This window comes from Citrus clementina, unplaced genomic scaffold (assembly GCF_000493195.1).
Source record: "Citrus clementina cultivar Clemenules unplaced genomic scaffold, Citrus_clementina_v1.0 scaffold_3, whole genome shotgun sequence".
Classification (NCBI taxonomy): Eukaryota; Viridiplantae; Streptophyta; class Magnoliopsida; order Sapindales; family Rutaceae; genus Citrus; species Citrus x clementina.
The window spans coordinates 12853380-12870683 of record NW_006262339.1 but is presented as its reverse complement, the minus strand read 5'-3'; the positions used below and the strand labels follow the sequence as shown (position 1 = coordinate 12870683).

Genomic DNA, 17304 nt, shown 5'->3' with positions numbered 1-17304 from the left:
ATATTTGCCATGGTAAAAGGATTATGATCCTAACTTTTTTTAATGCAAAATTGACATCGATGACTTTCTTTCCGTGGATTTTGTATTGATAGTTAAATTTGATACAAATGGGTAAATACTCATTTAGTCCCTATGTTTATTGGGTTAAGTAGCTGTTTAGTTCTTATATTTTGAAAAATGTCTTAAGACACCCATGTCGTTAAATATGTTACACTTTTGTCCTTTTTTTCTCAACTACTACAAAAATATCCTTGCAATAATCTTGGGGACATCAACAAAGAGAAAAACAAGTGTTAATTTATCATAAAAGTAAATAAAAATTAATTTAAATTTTTTTTTACTTTCAAGGTTAATTTGATAGTAATTTGATGTTTTTAAAATATATAAAAAAGAATTATTGTAAAGATTGTTGCAAAGGTCTTATTATAAATATAAAGAAAAAGTTAGGGCAAGAGTGCAACATTTTAACAATAAGGATATTTTGAGATATATTTCAAAATATAGAGATTAAATGGACACTTAATTCAAAATATATGAATTAAACAAGTATTTACTTGGGTACAAATATTCAATGAGATAATGGATTATGGATGATAAATAATGAATAAAATAAAAACCAAATTTGTTTTGTTCAAAAGCAACTAGGCAAAATGGGATATTAAATTTTAAATAAAAAGTTGACGATTTCATTATACACATCATCAATGAGTCAATGACTTGTCTTTGGTTAATATATTGATTTATTTCTTGTAGGGACATAATAGTAATTGTAAATTAAAAATAGATTTACCGCTTAAACTAACAAAAGAATTTACTAACAGAAAGGATGTTGCACATCCTTTTTTTAGAATGTTCAAGAATTTTATATCTCTTTTTTCCAAATATTAGGAGGTTCACCATCATTTTCCAAAGAGAAGAACATAGGTCAAGCAACAAGAGTAACAAAGGATCCTCCTCATTAAAATAATAGGTGCCTTTGTGGAAATGGGTTTGCAATTATCTTTTAGTTTTAAGTTAACCACGTGTTGAAGGATTATGAAGGAGATATTTAAGTGAAATCAATCATTTTTTTTTAACACTCCACCTTATAAATAAAAGGTTGACATATCAATCAACTCAACTAAGAAGTTATTATCAAGTAAAATCAAGTCTTAAATACTCAGAAACTAGCTCAAAGGTCCCAGAAGTTAAAGTTCTCATACTTGTTTTTTCTTATCTAATCATTCTTAGAGATGCAGGATACATACTTGTAATTTTCATGACAATTGACCAACAAACATATCCTTTTTATTAAGGATGAGGTTATTTGCACCTATCAAAATACTTTTTAAACTCATTTATTTTTTAAACCCATCTTTAAAATTTGAAAATTAGTATGTTACACAATGCCGCATAAATACCAAACATATCCTTACTAGAACAAAATTTTTCCTAATCTAATTACTAAATATACGCATTAAAAATCTCTAACATAACTAGTTAGAGTTTTCAATTTATTTTAATAAAAACGTGAAAATAAAGTTTGACCTAAATCACTCCAACAAAATTTAAGTTGTGTAGCTTTTAGGCCAAACGAATATTGCAGTTTATTATTAACGAAATCAAGCATTGGGATTGAATTTGATCAATTAATTATACAAACAAATGTACATATAATAGAAAATTTAAACAAATCAAATAAAAATTTGGAATAAATAGCTTTCTCGGTCTATGTTTCTCTCTTTAGTCCTCATTTACAGAGCAATCTATACCCAAATAGCAAAATCAAATCCGAATCAAAGTCATCGTATTAAACTATAACTTAATATTAGATCATTTGCAATGCATACATACATACATATATACATGTAATCAAAATCCATTTTATCTGTTGGAGGCTTAAAGCCATCCCGCAGGTTTTGCAATTAGCCATACAATATAACTTCCCTTGCTCTTAAAACTTTAAGACTCTCACTCAATTGGAAAATCAAGCATTTTACAACAACATAAAAATTTCTTTCCAAGAGTTGGCTTTATTTGTAAATTGATGAGATATTTGTGAAAAACATTAGAGAACCCCGTTAAATTCTATGGTTTAAGGGATAAAGATAGATGATAAAGAAATAATAATTTTGAGATGGGTGTAGAAAGTAAATTTATTTAATTGTATAATTTTGTCCTAAATAATAAAGTTATTAATGGAAGTTATGGTAATAAATATTTTCATGAAATTTCGGGTTTGTAGAGTATTTTGGTTTGTTCAAATAACACCACCCTTTTATTAAACTCATTATTAGTTTTTTAGTGGTAAATTTTAAACTTAAAATAGATATCTACCCAATAAAAGTTTAACTATTTAATTAATATTTTAGTATTTTCAAATAATGGTTCAATTAGTTTATATTAAAAAATAATATTTAAATTTCAATTTAAATTTGTAGAAGAAATTATCAAATAGTTCAAAATTGGAAGGTATTTTTTCCAAATAAAGATATATAATTCCTTTGCCTTGAGTGATATTTAAACTAAGGAATCTAATTCCACTCTCCTCTTTCCTTTCCTCTTTCCTCTTAATGAAAGCCTCAAGAATGACAAAATTGTATGCTAATCTCCCATTCCAATCCAAAAAGAGCACTAGCTAGAAGATTTAACAGAGACCTGCAAAAAATATGAAACACACATGTTAGACTTTTTTCACATTGTTTAACGGTTTGCCTTGCGCTCTGCCTTCATCAATCCATCAAATTGTCTAAGTTTATTTTCAGAGAACTATCAATTATCTTAATTGTGTTTATATTTATGTAGTTGCAACCAACTATTGGATCCAACTAATGCAATTGTACAATTATGGATCCAATGGTTGGTTGCAACTGTGGTACCATACCACAGTTGCAACATAGTTTTGCCCATTTATGTAACCATGCTTAGTTACTACTGAAAAAAATAACCGAGTCAAACAGCAATGAGGAGAATTGGTTACACGTTTTTTTGAATGGCTGTTGAATAAAACCCTTAAATATGATACATTTTGATGTCTGGGTTTGAAACTTGCTGTGTAACAAAAAATATCCCATATTTTTGTGTATAAATTATTGCAAACAGTTCGCAGAATTCATATATTATTAACCACAAGGAGTAAATTTTACAACTGCTTGTATAAATTATTCCTAATTGATTGACACTACAGCTCGTAAAGATACATAATCCTAAAGCAGCTTCAGTACAGTTATTTTAGTTGCTGTGCTTTCTCTATTTCTTTGTAACTTCATCTTACTATGATCTAGTTGTTTGTTATCAACAACAGTTTTTGCTCTCTCTTACTCTAAGACTCTCTGTGCCTCCCGCCACTTAAAGAAATTCTACTAGGATGCCAAGAACTTCATGCAGATTGGAGGACGAACATTGGCCAAAGCAAGAATTGATGAAGGGAGGATCCATAATCCGTCTCCACAAATCAAGCCTGAAGCAACTGCAGGAATCATTAAATCCGCATTCTTGCTATTCAACTTGTGCCATGCAAACACAACCAAGCTTCCGAGACACATGTCAATTGCAAAATAGGCACCAACTAGGAATGGAACAGCCATAGCCATTGGAAGGGGAATCCATTTTGCTATTTTCTTAGGAGAAAGATCTCTTAGTAAGTTTGCCGCAATGGCAAAGGCAAAAAACCCATAACAGAGCTGTAAACAATGCTGAGGCAGGGCAGAGAAGCCCTCAACACCAAGAATTGCCATGTTTCGGTAGACGATAGCATAAGGAGCTTTGTATTCACCATCTGGGTTACCAACATCAAAAGCCTTGTAGAAGAGAAAGAATGTAAGAGGGGCTACAACACAACCTATGGCAGTCCCAATGGCCTGACTCACAAGCATCGACCTGGGTGAAGTGAGAGTGAGATGACCGGTCTTAAAATCATGCATCAAATCAGAAGAGATGGAAACGATGGATTTGATCAAACCACAACCCACAAGTCCAGCAACCACGCCATTTTCTTTCCCGGACAAGGCAGCAAGAACAAAGAGGGCTACTTTTCCATAGTTATAGGCCATGTTCATGTCAGTTAGACCAGCACCATAAGCATTACAAAAGCTAAGAGAGGGCGCTAGAATGTAAGCAACAACAACATAGTACCACTTCAGCTTGGGGAACATGAGAGGGATCACAATGATGGAAATAATGGAGAAGACAGTGTACCCTACACACGCCGTCCACATTGGAATGCTCTCTTTAATAAATATTTCGTTTCTTTGACGATTGTCAAGTGCTTGATCCTGGTTATCCGAATCTACATTAAAAGGTAAGACAAATTAACTTAGTAAAATCTGATCACAATAAGCACTCTGAAATTATGATGCCCAGACTCTAGTATGGATTCTTTCTTATTGGGCATCACCATTCAGTAAAATTCTACACCATGCCGGCATCTTACTGGAAAGACAAACTGAAGTACCTTGCTTAGATATCACTGACCACTTTTACCACAAGACATGAGAAGATGAGGTAAGAAATGTAACAATCTGGGGCCACTCACTTCATTTGTGAAGTTACCTGTTTTGAGATTGCTTTTCTTAGCTCTGGCATGGATGTTTGTGGCAGTAAAGTATAGAATCCTGAGAAAATTGTAGAGTCCATCACCCAGGATAAGAGCAATAGAAACGAAAACCTGCAGCCCAAGTATGGAAGCCATGAGATATTGGTGCTTTACTGGGTGTCATCGACTTTGAAATTGTCAGTTACTTCAGAAATGAGGGACTTTCGCTACTAAAGATACAGGGAATAATAAGATGTGCTCTGACAAACCTTGTAACCATTTAGACTCTTCATACTGCTTTCAGGTAAAGTTTTTGGAAACCAATCGCCTTTAAGCCCGGTTATCAATGGCCACATAATTCCCCAAGAGAGAACAGCACCAAGAAGCAAAGACAAATTCACAAGATGTGAACAGATCATTCCCGCACCGATATAAGTCATACTGAAATCAAAGTAAAATCTGCAAAATTCAATTTCTTTAATCAATAATGATGAAAGGATTATTCACAGCCAAGACAATAAGGAGCAACATATTGAAATCAAAGTAAAATCTGCAAAATTCAATTTCTTTAATCAATAATGATGAAAGGATCATTCACAGCCAAGACAATAAGGAGCAACATATTGAGTACGAACGAATTTTTCCAAGCTTTCAGTCCAAACGTAGGAAATTGAACAAATCCGCAGTGCTCTCCTCCTGCATAGAACCACTGAAAGAAAGCCCACAGGAAACTAAGAGAAAAGAATTTTGTGAACCCATGTACTTGCTTCCTGCAAGAAGGAAATTTGTTTCAGCAACTCCATATGCTACTTGGTAATTGATCTGAAAAACATAGAATTGAGGATGTCAGATTCTTACTTTGCTCTCTTGTCTCCTTTAGGAGTATGAAATCCATTGATAAGAACTGCAGTAGCAGTTCCACTTGGATAACTCAACTTGTAGTCGATGATCATGATCTGTAACAACAAAAAGTGTGTGATCGTCCCATGTCAAGTTTTACGAGCAAACCTCAATGCAAAACTAGGAATATCGTTACACTTCAGCAACCCTAATTTCCAAGTAATACTCATCAAGCTTACCACAAATCAATCCGCTATCAAATAGGTAATTAAGAAGGAACAGAAGATACCTTTCTAAGAGGTACCAGTGCTAGAAGCCCAACAAAGCTGGTAACAAAGAGGAAACCAATCATCCAACCGATCTCAGGTTCCTTGGTGCTATCAGGATTGTTCCCCGGAGTGTCAACCCCGGACTGCTGATACGTCCTCCTGTTCAAACCCAACAGATAAGACCCAAAACCACCTGCACTCTCACAATTATCAAACAAACAGCATCAAGTGAATTGGCATGCAAATAGACGCATTAGGACTGCAAGCCAAGAACAAACAAGAAAGAAAAAAAATTGCCAGACCTCCAACAGCGATGCTGTAACAAGCAACCGCACATGTCTGAATTACAGTATTCTCTTGTCGTGTAAATGGAGTTGCCGTAATTCCAGCCTTATGTAGCAACTTAGTCCATGTCCTGACAAATACAAAGGCAAGGAGGGCAGCAGAAACATTTAGATTGGGGACTAAGCCGGTAGTCAGGTTCAGCTTCATCACTATCACACTGTATATGATGCCAATCGCTACACTAGCAATAAGACCACGGATTGTGATATGATTTGTCCATGGCGGAATTCTCTTTACATCCTCTGTTTGGTCTTTGATCTCTTCCAAATCCAATTCCTCTTTCACGTGATGATTAACATTCTCAATCTCTTTCAGTTCTTCCTCCCCGTACCTACTCTCCATTTTGATTTATCAAAATCTCTGTTCCCAGCTTAACCTATCGACAATCTGAAATCGAACCCCATTTCTAAAAATACAGAAAAAACAAGAATTCTGAATGAACATATCGTATTAACATAAAATGCCCATTGATGATCTTACCTTAATAGCCTTGATGAGTTGTTCTTCTTTGTTTGTTTCTTGCCCGAAACACTTCTTCAATCTCTGAGTTGACTCAGCATGAACCTTCAACATAATGACACACACAACAAGATAAAAGAAAACAGTATAGATAGCAATTGATTATAAAACCTTGAAAACCCCACAAACATCCATTCAATGCAAAAGATCAAAAACCTTGAATAGTCCACCAAATCTACAGAACGGGTAACTCTTATCTCAATTACCTTATTAAATGATCATACAACAAATCTAAAATCTACATGCCAAAAATACGCTCAAACATTCTAAATTTATAGAGGTATTAGCAAAAAGCACTAACAACAGCCCACCAACCAAAAGAATTACGAACCCATATAAGTGTACTGCAAAAAGTACAAAAAGTGGGAAAAAAAAAAAAACTTTGTAGTACACTAATTACTAAACGAACCTTTCAAGTTTCAATGAACCCGCATAACTTAACATTTGAACACATGGTTGGTCACAAATCATTGATCCTTCTCGTTGACTCCCATCTCAGAGCCAAGTCATAGGTGGGTGGGCATGTATGATTATGAAAATGGAAGTTTCAAAGAATAAAGAAGTGGGAAGAATGAAGTGCTAAGCTTAAAACCTTTATTCCTTCACTTCAAAGTGTGTATACTTTTCTACTTGGGCGTGTGGCTGTGGCTTAGCTTCAAAAATGGCGCATTGAATCTTAAAGCGCATCAATTTTTTAACGGTCAAAGTCACAAATGCGCATAGGACAAATCATGATTTGATTGTGAGATTGAAAAGCTCGTGTTTCAGTGGCCTTCGTGGGGCCCCCTAAATGGGCGAGTTTGATCCAATGGTATCTCATCAATGAACGCCTTACATCTCAATTTCATTGTCTGGCGGGAATCATTATCGGAACCCATGCTGTACTATTTGGGTTAATACTTGAACTAAAATTTCAATTTTTTTAAAGAATTGATTATTTAATTTTTTACTACCCGCAAGGTTCAAACTAATTGAACAATGTCTCTTAGACTAAACATTCTAATGGTTAAATTTGGAATATAAAGTTTAATCAACACACCATTAATATTACGAACACAGTAATGTGTGAAACCATTTTCATTTCTCACTGCACAATTTTTATTCTCTCTACACCCTTTAAATAGTTTTCACACTCTATATATTGTTGGTGATTACTAGACTTGTGCCATATCTTTGAATGTCATTTTTGTTTTCATTTCATTTAATGACATTATCGAAGTTATTTGATTCGACGAATTTTTTTTCCCCAATACTCTTACTACCTTGAATCTCTTTCTAATGGTTTTTTAATTACAATTAGGGATGGCAATTGTACCCGCAAACCCGCAAACCCGCCCAAACCCATCCGCCAAAACCCGCCCGTTGCGGGTAATTTTACCCGTTGCGGGTGGGTTTAGTATTATAAATTAAAACCCGCACATGGATGCGGGTGGGTTTGGTATTAACCTTATATCCGGTGGATACCCGCATGGATATCCACCAAACCCGCAATATTTTTTAAAAATATTTTTAGTTTAATTTTAATCTAAAAATGTATTAAAAAAATAATGTCATTAATTAAATTACCAAATAGCCAAAGGCTCAAAGTTGTGTATGTGGCCTATATCCTATTCTAAAGTCATAATCTAAACAAAACTAAAGGCATTTTCCTTCGAATTAGTATTTGAAAATATTAATCTTAATTATTATTATAGGCATTGTGTTGGATGGGTGCTTATGGTGGTGAATGAAATGAATATCTTCTCTTGGAGCTTGTTTTAAATAATAATATGAAATGTAATTATTATTTTTAGATACTAGTTTGTGTTTTTTAAATGGATTTGTGTAATTTATACTTAAATTTGAGAATTTGTGTTGAATTGATGTGGAAATTTTAATTTTTCATTAACATTATTTAAATATAAAATTGAGTATGTTATATGGAATTTGAGGTTATTATTATAAATTTATATATTAAACATTTGTGATTTTAAATACGAAAACCCGCAAAAAATCCGCCGGATACCATTGCGGGTTTGGTAATTGTTAAAACCCGCTGCGGGTGGGTTTTTGTAAAAAAATTAAAACCCGCTGCGGGTTGCGGGTGGGTTTGGTAATTTAAATTTTGTGCGGGTTTGGGTTTGGTAATGGCAAACCCGCTGCGGGCGGTGCCCATTGCCATCCCTAATTACAATTCACAAACAAAGAATATCAAAGACAATTAAAAAAAAAAAAAAAAGTCAAGTCGTTCACATTAAAGCATAACTCATTTAAACTTAATGTAATTCGGTTGCGTTTATTTTTAATCTGAAATTTGAATAGATCTTAATTTAGATGAGGTCTGAATAAAAATGTCTGAATGACATGATTGTTTTTTTATTTTTCATCATCTGAAGAAAAAAACTTAAAAGTTAGTAGTTTGACATAAATATCTTTTTAAGCAGTGCATATATTTGTTCTTCACAATTTATAATTTTCACAGGTTGGTAACATTAAAAAAATACTATCATTGTTGATCTTAATTCAATTTTTTAATTAAAGATGTAATTATAACATCAAATTTTATTATAAAATCAACACTGTTATTTTATTTTTGATTCATCACAATTAACATAATTTGATTTGTTCAATATTTCAGCTTAGTTAATGTTATCATGTGAATAAAAATTTAAAGCAATTAAAAAAACTAACTTCAAGAATAATACAAAAATATAAGGTTTATACATAATATTGGAAAATACATTAATTGTTAAGGGTATTTTTTAAATTTGAAATTAAAATTTTTCATTTACACTTCGGACTTCAGATAAAAGTGAATTATTTTCTACTTTTTATTTAGATAAAATTGCTAATAATAAGTGATAAATTAAAAAATAAACAATTTAAAAATAAACAAATACCTAAAAAAAATTAAATTCAGATTTCAAATTAAAAAAAAAAAAAAACAAGCATCTCAGTGAAGTGAGCCAATTTAATAATTATCCAACTAATAGAATGTTGACGCGTTAATTTATATACATAAAAATTGTTATTCCTGTCATTATTAAGCATCATCTAACAGTATGTTGACACATTAACTTATATACTACGTCTTTATCTGTCACTATTATTGATGAAAAATGGAAAAAAAAAATCAAGAAGAAAGCTAAGAACATTGCTTACTTTCTACTTTCTAGAGCGATTGGGAAAAAATATCAATTGAAATTTCCTAGTCCAGATTTTTAAAATTTCCTGAGGCTCGCACTAAGAGAGCCCGTTGGTATTGGATTTATTATTATTATTTTGGAGCCTGGGCGTTGAAATGATTCGATGTTATGATGAAAAAGCAAAAATGTACGTGAGGTGAGCAGAGCCAATGGAATTTTATTTGCGAGTAAACCGCGGAGACGGAGAGCATATTTCAGGGGGGACAGCTGAGTGAACTCGGTACTGTTCGTGGGGTCTTGTTAGTTTCAATCATCCATTTAGATGCGAGAATCTGAAAGCATGGGGCCTACCATGCGTTCAACTCAATCAATCAAACTTTTTTCTTAGCGTGTGGGCTCGTAAATTACCGAAAATTGGATGCTTTTGAATTTTGAGTGGGATTGATAACGTACGAGGGGTAGGAGTTATTCGGTGGCTCTGTTGGATTCAGTTCTTTCTTTCTTTCTTTCTTTCTTTCTTTCTTTCTTTTTTTTTTTCTTTTACTAAATTGAGTTGAATTGAATAATTTTAATTAAAAAATATAAATTGAATCGTCAGTTTGATTCCGATTTGTTTTTTTTTTAATTTTTTAACTTTTAAAATCTTAATTTTTTCTAATTGCTCGAATTTTTATTATGTTTTTTATTTAATTAATTAAATTGATCGATTTTTTTATTGATATGTAAACCGATCAAAACCAAACTGAACCGTCAATTCTTTCGATTGGTTCGGTTGCTTGGCTTTTTCGTCCTCTAGATGCACAGGTGCATTTTCAATTTCATATCTTTTTTTTTTTTTACCTGATTTTGTTGCTTCATAAAAATTTGAGGTCTCGGTCCTCGGAAATCCGATTACTATGGACATTAGATTGGACATGCTTAATTATTCGTCACTAACTAGTGTCCGCAAATTACCACAACTAAAAATCGCTTGTCACCAATGGCCATCTTATTTTGATGATTTTTTTAATGTCATATTTGATATAATTAAAATTCTTATCTTGATTTTGCACACCATTACAATATCATTGAAAAGAAAGCTCCCGTTCGTCTAAGATCTTCTGTCAAAATTCTAGTCAAACAATACTTATTAGGACTTCAAAAAATGACATCTATATTCTGTAGAGAGTGATTGGTGGTGGCTACAAACAAATGTATTTTTAACTAATAAATCAAAATAATATTACTGTAATATAAATAAGAATAGAAATATTAAAATATGTAACAGACTCTATATTACACCAAATACAATAATATGTTAAATTTATTTTAATCCAATATTATACAATTAAGTACAATCTATTACAAACTAACATAATAAGGTGCACCAAATGCCACCTTAAGTATAAGTTTCATTAGAAGAAATAAGAGAGGAAAAGAGTAATGAAAAGGAGTGGGTGAAAAAAATAAGGAAAAAAAAAAGAATTAATCTCAATTTTATTAATTAATTTGACATAAAATTATTTTTTCTTTTATTTATTTATTATTTTTTTTTTCCCCTTTCCTCATTTCGTCTCTTCTCCTTTCCTTCATTTCCCCGAAAACGAAACATTCAATAAGAGCCCGACGAACATGATTTTTGTCATAGAAGTGTATCTTCTATGGATAATCTTGTGACTTCGACTGCCTTATATGGGCCTATCTGTCTTTTCACATATGTCCGGAACAATTCTTGACCGATGTTCCAGTTTATATGCTGACCAAAAGAGCTCCAATGGGTGTACTTAAAAGGTTTCGGGAGGACGTGTACAAATGCTTTGTGATTTGGCGGCACGGCCCATAAAACTTATAGCTTAATCGAGGCCCAGATGTCCACAGGCCAGCCCATTTACTGCCCTTGGAAAAGGTTTTGCCATCCCCAACAAGTAAATAAAATTCCTGTGTCATCTTCTTCTTCTTTCTTCTTCACATAAATTTCAAACCCTAATTCATTTCTTCACTTGCAGAGATATTATTAACGAGAAACTTCTAAATTAATAATAAAAGTGATAGTAATATTGTTGTTATTATTATTATTATTATTAGTATTTCATGGTGAAGAGAATGGGAAATTCTTCAGAGACAAAGTTCTTGCAGGAACTGATATTATACGCCGCGAGTGCAGCCCTAAGCTGTTTGGTTCTTTTCGCGGGACTCCGGCACCTTGACCCGAACCGTGAAGCCTCCAAGAAAGCCCTTGAACACAAGAAGGAAATTTCCAAACGCTTGGGTCGTCCTCTCATTCAAACCAATCCTTACGAGGCAAGTTTTTCTTTTTCTTTCTAATAGAAAATCAAAATCGATTTCTTTTTTATTGGGTTTATTTTCAATAACATAGATAATTTATATATACGCAGGATGTAATAGCGTGTGATGTTATAAATCCGGACCACATTGATGTGGAATTTGAATCTATTGGGGGATTGGAAACTATCAAGCAAGCTTTGTATGAATTGGTGATTCTTCCTTTACGAAGGCCGGAGTTGTTTTCTCATGGGAAGCTTCTCGGTCCCCAGAAAGGAGTTCTGTTGTATGGACCTCCTGGTACCGGAAAGACCATGCTTGCCAAAGCTATTGCAAAAGAGTCCGGTGCTGTTTTCATTAATGTTAGGATATCGAATTTGATGAGCAAGTGGTTTGGTGATGCTCAGAAACTCGGTGGGTACACAAGAGATGCTTTGTTATTTCAATTTATCCATTTGATTATATGTAATGAAATTCAGTTTGGCAACACTGATAAAAAGCAAGCTATCTTTCCATGTTGATGATGACTAAAAAATTTTATGATTGGATGGGACTTGCAAGTTTATTTGCTTAAACAACATTGATACTGTACAAGAATATGATTTTTTTGGATACTGTGGATATTATTTGTAGTTTGATCTCTATGATACTGTCAATGTGACATGCAAACAACGCATTTTAAGAAATCATTACTGTATTACATAGTTAGTTGAATATTCACGTGGTTTTGTTTGTAATCTTTAGGATTATTAAATTTAGGGAATGAAAAATTACATTAAGTTTCTGCTAGTCTAACTATTATATTTATCAAATATCTGTGGTTAGAGTGAATATGAATTTATGTCTTTGGTTATAAGGTGAAATAGGACTCGGTACACAAAGATGGAAAAGATTTCTTATCAAAGTGGTTCGTTTTAAGTGGTTTACTTCCTGATTCTTAATTCATTGTTTGTTTCATCATCTGGGTCGTATGATTAATGATTTTGTACTTATTTAATTTCTTATAAATTATTGAGCAATTGTTGACTACACGTACGCAAAGAAGTGAGTTTTGAAGCTGCCTTTGCAATGTTTGTATTCCTTTTGCAAAGCTTGGTGCTTAATTGTGGGTTTTTATTGATATTTTATTGCACTTTTGCAGTGGCTGCTGTATTTAGCTTGGCCTATAAACTCCAGCCTGCTATTATATTTATTGATGAGGTTGACAGCTTTTTGGGTCAGCGTCGTACTTCAGACCATGAAGCATTGACAAATATGAAGACTGAGTTTATGGCTTTATGGGATGGGTTTACAACAGATCGTGAGTATTTCTTTTTCAACAAAACATTAAAATCTCTAAGCAGCTTCATGTTTGTAACTTTCTCTAAGCAACTTTATGTTTGTAACTTTCTATTCAACTGATTGTCCCAATTATACTGTTTTTCTTTAGTCAACCTAGTTTTGGCCAGAGCATTTCCGTTTTTTAATTTTATGTTTTTTCTTGTAGAAAATGCCCGTGTGATGGTTCTTGCGGCAACTAATCGTCCGTCAGAACTTGATGAAGCAATACTTCGGCGTCTCCCTCAAGCCTTTGAAATTGGGATGCCAGACCGCAAGGAGAGGGCTCAGATACTGAAGGTGATTTTAAAGGGTGAGAAGGTCGAAGAGAACATAGACTTTGACTATTTAGCCGGTTTGTGTGAGGGATTCACGGGTTCAGACCTTCTTGAAGTTTGCAAGCAAGCGGCCTACTTTTCTATTAGGGAACTACTAGATGAGGAACGCAAGGGGAAACCAGCAGCTGTAAGGATATCTTCATTTTTTTTCCCCTCATATTTTCCTTGTTTTCTCTTCTCTTTGTTTATTTTGTCAAAGATTATCAGCTTCAGGGTAGATTGGTGCAGATTTTAATCACACTTTAAACTAGTGGTATCAAACAAATTTCTATATCCCTTAAACGAATCTGCTTCTTTTTCTTTTTTTGTGTGTTGTGGGTGGGGGGAGAGCATTGGGCCCCTCCACAAGCTTCCGTTTGTATATCATATATCTATCTGCATATCAATTCTTTTTTTGTTTGTCATACATTAACTCTGCTGGTGCTGTCATATTTCGCAAATGACCTAAAGACCTGCTTTATTTCTGTGTATGACAACTTCTGTGAGAACAACAAATTGTTGCATCATGAAACTTATTTTTGAAAAGTCTTTTAAATTCGTTTTTGGTTCATCTGGCTATTTTTTCTTTTATAGGGCATCCTTGGTGTCAATAGTGAATCAGCTTCAATATACGACTCAAATTATTTGTCTGTCTTAACTAAATAGGTGGACTGAAATAGACAGTTTTAGAAACTATCGATGGTTGGAAACTTTATATTTGTGCAGATAGTAGGTGAAGTTCATCATCTTTATTAATTAAACATATGTGCAATAGCCAGATACTCATGCTAATTTCTTAACGAGTCTGTTGGTCCATGTTTTCTTCTCAGGCTCCAAGGCCACTTTCACGGTTAGATTTGGAGAAAGTTCTTACCACATCTAGAAAGACGAGGGTTGCTGCAACTGAATATACATTAAACTCACAGTCATCAGGATGGTCAAGGAATAATGAGTCCAATGATTATCAGGTTCAAGCTGCTATCAGTGAGCTCTCTAGGCTTGTGGTTTCCCAAATAATGAATATTCAATCAGAACCAGATACACAGGACCCTTGAGATTTATCATCTGTGCCCCAGCTTCCCTGAGACAATATTCTGTTTTGTAATATTATGCCTAGAAAATCTATTCTATTCTACTTTTTATCATTTCTGAAGTACTTGTTTATTGATGTCCTACAAATAGATTATACTGTCCTTTCTAGGCAGCCGTCTACTTGGGCTATGATTTTTGGGCCACTTACATATTCTTGACTGCACAAGAACTTCCATTCCAATGCTTGCTTGTTGCATTCTGCTTCCAATATATACCACACTATATAGCTCATAATGATGTGATGGAAGCAGTTTTGTGAGTAAAAAATTTATGTTCTTTTAGACTTGGATTGTTGTACAGCTTTTTCATTTTCTTTTGGATAGAATTTTAGAATTTTAATTGAAACAACCTTTTGCTTATTGCTTCGCCCTTTTTAGTTTCACCCTCAACTCCACATTGTCTGATAGATATTTTGTGTCGGTGTTGTCTGAATTTCACAGCATTGATCTCAAATTGTAAACTTCTGTTGTGGATCTGAGGTTCTGTTGTTCAGTGATGATCACGATGGAAGACACGGGATGTTAGGAAGGTACAACTGCATTGATGTTCCATAGCTGAGTACTTGTATTTAAGATGGAAGGTAATAATTTGCGTCCAATGTATTTTTCCCATCTAAGTCATCTGATTTGGAAGCTGAAACAGCCATGAAAGGATTAAAGCTCTTGTAAACAGCTAGTGGTAGAGTAACCTACCAAAGGTCCAGACGTTATCATGAATAAAGCTAATCTTATCCTTGAAACTTGCATTTCAAGTTTATGTTTTAACTTGAGGCAAAAGAAATTTTAATGAAACGAGCTTACATGATATCTGATGAAAGAATTTTAATGAAATTATAATAAGATTTGCAATTTGATTCAGTTTATATAAAAAGTTTTGAATTTTAGGGGGGAAAATTGAGTCACTTTGGTGCTTGATTCCATGTCTTGAGTAAGAGAAATGATTGTCTTCCTGGTCGGGGCTACTTTCAGTGAGTGTATCATCACTGATTTTAAGTAAAAGCTGAATGTATGCAACGAAAAGTAACCCTAGCCACCCATTTCTACCGAGCAGCCGCACCAAGCATCATCGCCACACCCATCTCCACGTGAGCCACGCCGAAGCAACCAACACCATTGCACCTTCGCCTCAGCCCTCAAGCACAGGCGCGTTAGCACACTGTTGCTGACAAGCACGCCTTTGTCAGCCATCGAGCCAAATAATATGCTTGTTGATTTGCGTGTCGAGATACATGATTACATACAAAGAACTTAGGAAATTTGTGGGATAATCGTCCAACCAGAGCCAATTCATGCACAAGGCCGTCTTGGCTGTATAATGTGCCTGATGATTTACACGTTGACATACACGATTCACATATGAAACAGATATGCTTACATTCACTTTTGTACAATAAAAATCTTGATAAATCAGTAGTCGGAGACTGAGAAAAATCTATAAGGATGGCAAAATCCTTCATGGGTTTAGGGCTTATGAGGCTCCATCCCAAATGGGAGTAAATTTTTAATAATTTCCGAGAAATGGAATGGGGAATGGGAGAAAAATCATTCTCAAATTCTTAATGGGATAGGTTTGATTTTGTATTACCCGCCCCAATCCTATTATATATAAATATTTTTTTAATTTTTATTTAATAATTTTTGTTTTATTACTTACAATGTTGGTTAATAATTTTTTTTTTTTTACCTAATATAAATGAGTTATAACTAAAAGAAAACCCTAGCATATATTTCTTATTCATTCTAAAACATTATTATATTTTCTTTTTATCTTAAGGTGCTCCTCTTGTTCAATTATTTTTTTAGTTTTCATATCATTTTTAAGATATTGTTTCAAAATTTTAGAGATTTTTTAAAATAACTTAAATACTTTATAATATGATAATGATTTTATTTAAATCTTTAATATTTAATTTACTGAAATCATGTATTTACCTACTATAAAATTAGTAAATGGGGAATGGGGCGATGATGGGAAAACCATCCCCCACGTGGAGATTCCATATCCTCACCCCACTAAATTTATTGGGGAATGAGGTGGGGAATGGAAGCAAAATTTTTAATGGGATGGGGAATGAGGTAGGCCTCCTCATCCCCACCTTACCCCATTGCCATCCCTAAAAACCTAATGAACTAACGAATATTTAGTAACCAAAAAAATAAATAAATTATTAATTGATGAAGATATCCATTATTATTTTTTATCTATTTTATCCAATATCATGTTACAAATATCAATCCAATTAACACAAAGAAAATGTAACAAAGACATCTGTTTTGCCAAATACCAATAAAGAACTGATAATGGCTCCCCAAGACTCACTCAAGAATGGTTCTTGAATCTAAAACTAATCAATCTGTACTCAATTTAATGGATGTCGTAACAGCCCAGTCAACAAAAGCTAATCAATGAAAAGATTAAAAGAACAAAAAAGAACAATACACAGAAAGCTTATAGTGGTTCGGCTATGGAAGCCTACGTCCACTGTGAAAGAATGAATCCAAGTTTTATTGAATCGATTGTTTACAGAAAACAAGCTTTTACAGAGAATATAACAACCAACAACCCCTGACTTTATTCTTGAGTATCCAGCTATATATACAAGCTCTTGCTCGATCAAACACCAGCAAGTTCCCCTGTGTTCAGTGACGAAGAGCAGCAGCTTCCTGCGCTAATTAACGGCTTAATAGACTTCTGATAAGCCTTCA

General features: G+C 33.5%; 2 protein-coding genes across 8 annotated transcripts; one reads left to right on the top strand and one right to left on the bottom strand.

Annotated features, from left to right (window-relative positions):
- Window positions 1-3081: 3081 nt before the first annotated feature.
- LOC18045919 (metal-nicotianamine transporter YSL3) lies at window positions 3082-7216 on the bottom strand. 7 transcript variants are annotated; one of them, XM_024187618.1, is made up of 9 exons: window positions 6896-7216; window positions 6448-6531; window positions 5925-6354; window positions 5643-5815; window positions 5372-5469; window positions 5149-5283; window positions 4783-4972; window positions 4531-4645; window positions 3082-4267 (listed from the first exon to the last, which is right to left on the bottom strand). In XM_024187618.1, exons 3-9 carry the CDS (start codon window positions 6307-6309, stop codon window positions 3342-3344), a joined length of 2022 nt encoding a protein of 673 aa, XP_024043386.1. In that variant the 5' UTR covers window positions 6310-6354; window positions 6448-6531; window positions 6896-7216; the 3' UTR covers window positions 3082-3341. The 7 variants fall into 7 exon arrangements, with proteins under 7 accessions (XP_024043386.1, XP_024043388.1, XP_006441190.1 ...); XM_024187620.1 differs by lacking the exon at window positions 6896-7216 and adding an exon at window positions 6643-6871; XM_006441127.2 differs by lacking the exon at window positions 6896-7216 and adding an exon at window positions 6693-6871 and having other exon boundaries at window positions 5925-6373.
- A 4325-nt stretch (window positions 7217-11541) lies between these two features.
- LOC18045918 (ATPase family AAA domain-containing protein 1) lies at window positions 11542-14958 on the top strand. The gene is made up of 5 exons (XM_006441125.2): window positions 11542-11891; window positions 11987-12287; window positions 13015-13173; window positions 13360-13655; window positions 14338-14958. The coding sequence occupies exons 1-5, from the start codon at window positions 11682-11684 to the stop codon at window positions 14560-14562; spliced, it is 1191 nt and encodes a 396-aa protein (XP_006441188.1). The 5' UTR covers window positions 11542-11681; the 3' UTR covers window positions 14563-14958.
- The last annotated feature ends 2346 nt before the right edge of the window (window positions 14959-17304 follow it).

What these genes read in the sequence shown, in the direction of transcription:
- LOC18045919 (XM_024187618.1), bottom strand. Translation starts at nt 6,309, where the DNA reads ATGGAGAGTAGGTACGGGGAGGAAGAACTGAAAGAGATTGAGAATGTT. An exon ending in AAAGGAGACAAGAGAGCAAA is followed by an intron (nt 5,284 to 5,371) that starts GTAAGAATCTGA and finishes TCCTTCTTGCAG; the next exon opens with GAAGCAAGTACATGGGTTCA. An exon ending in CTGAAAGCTTGGAAAAATTC is followed by an intron (nt 4,973 to 5,148) that starts GTTCGTACTCAA and finishes TGAATTTTGCAG; the next exon opens with ATTTTACTTTGATTTCAGTA.
- LOC18045918 (XM_006441125.2), top strand. Translation starts at nt 11,682, where the DNA reads ATGGTGAAGAGAATGGGAAATTCTTCAGAGACAAAGTTCTTGCAGGAA. An exon ending in TTCAAACCAATCCTTACGAG is followed by an intron (nt 11,892 to 11,986) that starts GCAAGTTTTTCT and finishes ATATATACGCAG; the next exon opens with GATGTAATAGCGTGTGATGT. An exon ending in TGGTGATGCTCAGAAACTCG is followed by an intron (nt 12,288 to 13,014) that starts GTGGGTACACAA and finishes GCACTTTTGCAG; the next exon opens with TGGCTGCTGTATTTAGCTTG.